This window comes from Punica granatum, chromosome 1, assembly GCF_007655135.1.
Source record: "Punica granatum isolate Tunisia-2019 chromosome 1, ASM765513v2, whole genome shotgun sequence".
NCBI classification, from domain to species: domain Eukaryota; kingdom Viridiplantae; phylum Streptophyta; class Magnoliopsida; order Myrtales; family Lythraceae; genus Punica; species Punica granatum.
In genome coordinates, this window is record NC_045127.1 from 44391320 (window position 1) to 44397016 (window position 5697).

Consider the following 5697-nt stretch of genomic DNA (forward strand, 5'->3'; position numbering starts at 1 on the left):
TGAATGTTTATTTGTGTTCCTATGATCATGCGGCATTAGCTTTGCAAAATACGTGTTATTGTTGTATTTCATATTTGATGCATACCAGAAACGGCTAGAATCGGGTGAGGAGACCGCTCAAGACCCGAGCCGGGTCAAGGTAGTTCACGGCCTTTCTCTAAGGGAAGTGGCAGAGAGCCCTTGACCCCTCTTGGGCCAAGGGTGGCCTCCTTTTCCGGTTTGAAGTCGATTCTCGGATTGTGTGTCGTTATGTTTTCTATCATGTCGTTAATCAAGTGATAAATCGCACGTTAAATGCGTTAGGTTTAAGTAATTTGCATGGATTTGGGTATCGGTCACTATCTCGGGCCCACGAGGGTCTAAGAGCATGTTGGCCATCATTGACCGAGTATTCTTGGCCTTTGAGGACCCATCTTGGTCCCCGAGATACAAATCGTTCCAACGAACCCACGCATTTAAAGCATACGGTAATAATCACATTTAATAATTCCATATACCAGGTTATCGGGGCGTTCCACTCGGATAATTAACCCACTTGACCTTTAAATAAATTTTACAAATCAGCCACTAACTTGTAATCGCATCGACGGTTCATGAACAATTGGACATGCCCTTTTTAAAATCACAATTTTAAGAGCACCGCGACACGTGATATGCGTAGCATGGACATCTAGGGAGCACTCGTCATCTTGACTCGAGTTTGGGCTCGATTTGAGGCGGCTCAATTCGAGGTGTATGAGTTCTTCTTAGACCACTTTCGGGCGAAGTGACCGTTTTCTTGGTTCTTTTAGGGCCATCGTGACCCCGATAGATCCAAGGGATTGGTCGATACTGGCTACCAAATTTCAATAGTCCGTATCACATGATCTCGATTTTCAACATGCACATTACACATTTTCCAATTCAAGAGCATGACTGTCGGTTTGTGATCCGCCGACACCTTTGGCTTTAGGATGATCGAAACACTTCGAGTCACAGGTGAAGACGGACAGTCTGTTTAGATGCAGGTTTCATCTGTGTAGCCCTCTTCACTCGATCAAAGTATTTCTGTCATCCTAAAGTAAATTCAGGTAATTAGATCCGGCATCTCTGTCATAAAACATGAAATTCGACTAATCATGTACTTTGCATAATCAAACATGGACAATTAGGCAAATATAGATATATTTAGGATTTTTAGGCGAAAATATATTCTTGTCATAATCTGTAAAGTCCGTATTGTCACCATGACATAACAATTTAAAATAAACCCACACATCCTTAGCTAGCACTGCATGCAAGCACGCCTTATTGTCTATTTAGGTCAGGAAATTGTTTGCCAAACAACTCCGGTCCATAATCAGCTAATCACATGCACAAGACGTCTAATACACCATTTGTCCGTATTTATCTGTTTTTGTTTGTTTTCTATTGTTTAATTGCGGTTTAAGCCCGAGCCCATAGGATACATCTTGCGCGGGATCCAACGTCCCGAAGCATAGATCATGGGGTCTAATGCCCCATATACATCAGGCGTGTGCGACCTGAGTGCGGCATGTGGTCCAGCCCTGAGTCACTGTTTTACTTCGAGTAGTGTCCAAGAGGAGGACGACTCAGATTGAGTGCGTGAATCGTGGTTAGACAATCGCTCGGGAGCTCGATCGGTCCCACTATCATCTCAAGGGTCTTAATCCTCTTGCTATCCGTTGGTCCGGTCGGATTCGATCCCCAGCTCTCTGAGCTCGCATTACCTTAATTTACTTCTTGGTTATTCAAATCTCACAATGAGTCAGAGCGGAATATTTGGCCGAACGCGAGCCGACTGGGGTCCATATACTGTAATTTTGTATTCATTTGAGAGCACATTTTAAGGATGTTATTTGTACATTGATTCATTCATTGTAAGGACCCTGGTTAGTGAGTGGACGATCTGAGTAACGACCCGATCGAACTGGTCTACTTCTCCAGAGACGAGTAAGCCAATGCTTCGTAGTTTCGGTCCGTGCGAGGAATCGATCATCATGGTCAGGTGAACCATAGCGAGGATAGCGGACCAAATCCTTGATGCGCGGGCCTACTCCCCTCTTGGATCTTAGCCCGAATCAATCGGTTCTTCGAATTTATGGTGTCAAAATGGGTGAGGAGAGCGCAACATAATCATGCAGTGAATGAATAAATTGGCAAGCCCTAGACAAACAGAATACTGATAGGGCGTGCGGGATATAAGCCCGCACATAACAGAACCCCCGAATTCGGAATCTCCGATTTTGTGTGGCTGTTGCCTTAGCAAACTAGGTGTATTACATATCTCTAGACCCGGACAACTTACCGGCCCTCGACCATTGGGTCGTAAACGGGTAGTGGCGACTCCTCACGCGTGTCTATCATGCGTTCCCCGGAAAAGTGGACACTCTCAAACCGTGTGATCGGTCGCATGCATGTGGGCCCCGACGAGACGAAATTCGTATCCGTAGATTAAGAATATGCTCTTATCTTCAACTGTGGTTCTCTGACTCATAAATAGATAATATAGAATGTTTTGATTCGAACTTGACACGTTATGAGATTGTAACCACACTAAAAAACTGGAGATATAATACGTTTCTTTCCTCAGGAAATACGCCCATCCGGGGCTCCCTATGAATACGAGGGCATGTACTACTTGACATCTAACCCATATAGTGTACCTACGTCACACGCACGTAAACACAAGCTCTCCTATCTTCAGAATATTCTTCACATTTCGAGATTGGCTATCGGGTGTCAAAGGCAATATTTAAACATGAGCACCTGTTCATTTTTACATCACAAAAGTTTCATTCATAGGCATTGCTGAATAATAAGATGAAATAAATGTGTTATGAACAATTATTCAATCCACTTAATATGATCACCGACATAAACTGTTGGTCTAGAGAAGCCATAACTTTTGGAACATGATATTTCTGGTCTTACTGCCAGATACTCAACGAAACAAGCTTTGTTTCTTACAAATTAGAGACTTCTTTCTTGGAGAAGAAGAGGCCAGAAGGCCCGGTTTCCGGGAGAAGAGCCAGGTGTACAGGGCTCTCTGCTCCTTCAGCAGCGCTTAGAAATCCATTGTTTCCAGTCATATCCGTCTTGACAAAGCCCGGGCAGACGCTGTTCACCAGGATGGATGGGAAATCTTTCGCTAGGAGCCTCGTGTAAGCATTCAAGGCTGCTTTCGACAGCTTGTATGCGGACATATTCTCAGGCCAGCCTTTGGCTTCTAACTGGCCCTGCTGGAGATCTCCGAGGAAATCCTTAAAGATCTTGTCTATTCGATCTTTTGTTAGGTTTTCAATGTCTCCCAGGGCATCTCTAATTGACTTCCCTGGAATATTCTGAGAATTGACAAAGATATTGACGTAAGTTTTACTAAAGTCTCAGGAAAAATAGTGATCCACACCTCGGTTCGATGAACAGTTCATTGAGTTCTCTTGAATTCCGACTAACGATGAGAAGCAATTTAATTTCCAAAATATGAAAGATAAAATGAATCATGAGTATGCAAAATTGGAAGGCCGAAGTTCAAGCATATTTTACGGCCGAATATAACTGGAAAGTCTAAGACTATCACTAGTCTACCTGCAAGAGTCCTGAAACTGAAGAGACGTTGACAATCCTTGCAGAATTCGATTGTTGAAGTAGGGGAAGGAGAGCTTCTGTCACTCTTTTTGGACCATAGTAGTTCGTTTCCAGGCATTCCACGGCCAATTGGTAATTCTGGTTTGCCATCATTTTCCACTCGCAGTCATCAGTTGGCTATATCAAAAGGGCAAACAGATATACCAGTTCTGTTAGGAAAACTTGATTGCCATCCCTTTTAGTTTCATTTCTATTTTGTTTTACAATTGAAAAGCCGTGCAGCATCGCATGAAGACTTACCAAACCACCAACACGCTCAACAGCACCTGTAAGGGCAACATAATCTATGACAGTTCCAACAATCGCAGCATTGTTCACCTGCAATAGTTTTCCATCTTCTTTTGGTCAATAAAGAGAGGCATCAGAAAATGAGTTTCGATAAGGAATCACGGCAAATTTGGGGGAAAGAATGGGATGATCCAGGAATTTCATCACCAATCTCTATCTTGTTATTTTGGGTCAGTTGATGGCATGTAAAAGCTACAATTTACCATTAACGAAACGAATCTAAAAAATACACAAGAAAGAATATGAAGCACACGGTTAAGGGAAAAATTGGACCAGCGATGTACCAGAATGTCCAGCTTTCCGAACTGGGTTCTGATAAACTCAGCCAGAGAGTCGATGCTTGCGGAATTGGTAACATCAAGCTTATGAAAAACCACTTCACCGGAGAGAGTGACGGAGCTTTCTTCTTTCAGCTTGCAAACAGCCTCGAGACCCCTCTTCTGGTCTCTTGAAGTTAAGACCACCGTCACCCCTTTCGAGGCCAGCTGCCTGCAAATCTCCAACCCGATCCCTTTGTTCCCTCCCGTTACCACAGCATGCCTTTGAGAAGAGAAAGAAGCCTCTCTTATCTAAATGTCCAACAATAATGAAAGGATCTACATACCGGCAGTTTCTGGCATGTCATCGAAGATGCTCATATCCCTGTAATGCATCATCTACGTTATGAAACTAGGATCACCGTGTACAAGGTTTCAAGACATGCCAGCACCAATTGTTGCGAAGGGAAGAATTGGAAGGTTAAGGTACCTTTGCGTAGCCAGAAATGTGGATGCTTCTGCCATGGAATGGGATTCTGGATAACAAGAGTACTAATTGCGTCTCTGACTTCAGTGTTTCAATATAAATATCTACTTTTTCTTTTTTATCGAAAAGTCACGAGGATCCTTCGTATATCCACTGCAAAAATGGATATAAGAGAAAATGCCCAACCAAATATTACAAGAGCTGGATATAATAGTTTATCCGCTGGGCAAACTACAAAGGAAAATACTGTGAAAAATCACATCAAAATAAATACAAGTACAATTGAAGATTGTCATCTTGAAATCATCAGTCCCGATCACGACCTGTTTGTAGCATTCACCATGGACCCCAGTGTCCACCAGGAGTGGATCACCAGCCTTATCCATAATCCATGGCAAATTCCACTCATCCCGACACCTTCTGACCCGACTCGACACCTTAACCCGACATGCATTCTGCCTCTCCCTGTTAAACGACCCGATCAACGGATCTGATTTGGCGCTCCTCGATTCTGGCCAGGGTCGTACTCAATCCGACCTGATATGGTTGGGTCTAGCTTAGATCCAATCAGGTCGAGCAGGATCCGGTTAGTTCAAACATTGGTATTTCGGTTCAAACATATAGTATTTTGTAAGTATATAATAATCTTAATAACTAAAAGTACTAAATTGAATCTAATTTTAGTATTCCAATTGTACTTGAAGTACTCCAATTTTCAAATATTTAGTATTTTAGTTTAAATGTTAGTATTTTGAGAGTACATTCAAATACTAACTTCAACTATTATGCATGTGATCTATGACATTCACCGCTTTCAAATGATGGGTCCATCATTGATTATTGATATTAATATAAATAAACTAGATGCCATCTTCCTCCACTCTTCTTCCATAAGATGACAAACATCGGTATTGGGGGTAGAAACTATAGCTTTCAATTTGGAAATTTCCAATTATATATTATATCATATATTATATTATTATATCCTTAAATAAACTAAATCTCTTGCACATTATG

General features: G+C 42.1%; 1 protein-coding gene across 2 annotated transcripts; it reads right to left on the bottom strand.

The window, feature by feature from the left end:
- Window positions 1-2772: 2772 nt before the first annotated feature.
- LOC116214496 ((+)-neomenthol dehydrogenase-like) lies at window positions 2773-4839 on the bottom strand. Of its 2 annotated transcripts, XM_031549899.1 has the most exons (6): window positions 4684-4802; window positions 4541-4578; window positions 4221-4447; window positions 3889-3966; window positions 3589-3765; window positions 2773-3344 (listed from the first exon to the last, which is right to left on the bottom strand). In XM_031549899.1, exons 1-6 carry the CDS (start codon window positions 4716-4718, stop codon window positions 2967-2969), a joined length of 933 nt encoding a protein of 310 aa, XP_031405759.1. In that variant the 5' UTR covers window positions 4719-4802; the 3' UTR covers window positions 2773-2966. The 2 variants fall into 2 exon arrangements, with proteins under 2 accessions (XP_031405759.1, XP_031405763.1); XM_031549903.1 differs by lacking the exon at window positions 4541-4578 and having other exon boundaries at window positions 4221-4476; window positions 4684-4839.
- Window positions 4840-5697: the final 858 nt, after the last annotated feature.

Bases quoted from the DNA above. Each gene is read 5' to 3' on its own strand.
- LOC116214496 (XM_031549899.1), bottom strand. From the start codon at position 4,718: ATGGCAGAAGCATCCACATTTCTGGCTACGCAAAG. The intron at 4,579-4,683 runs GTACCTTAACCT...GATGCATTACAG, and splicing joins ACATTTCTGGCTACGCAAAG to GGATATGAGCATCTTCGATG. The intron at 3,967-4,220 runs GTACATCGCTGG...AAACTATTGCAG, and splicing joins TCGGAAAGCTGGACATTCTG to GTGAACAATGCTGCGATTGT.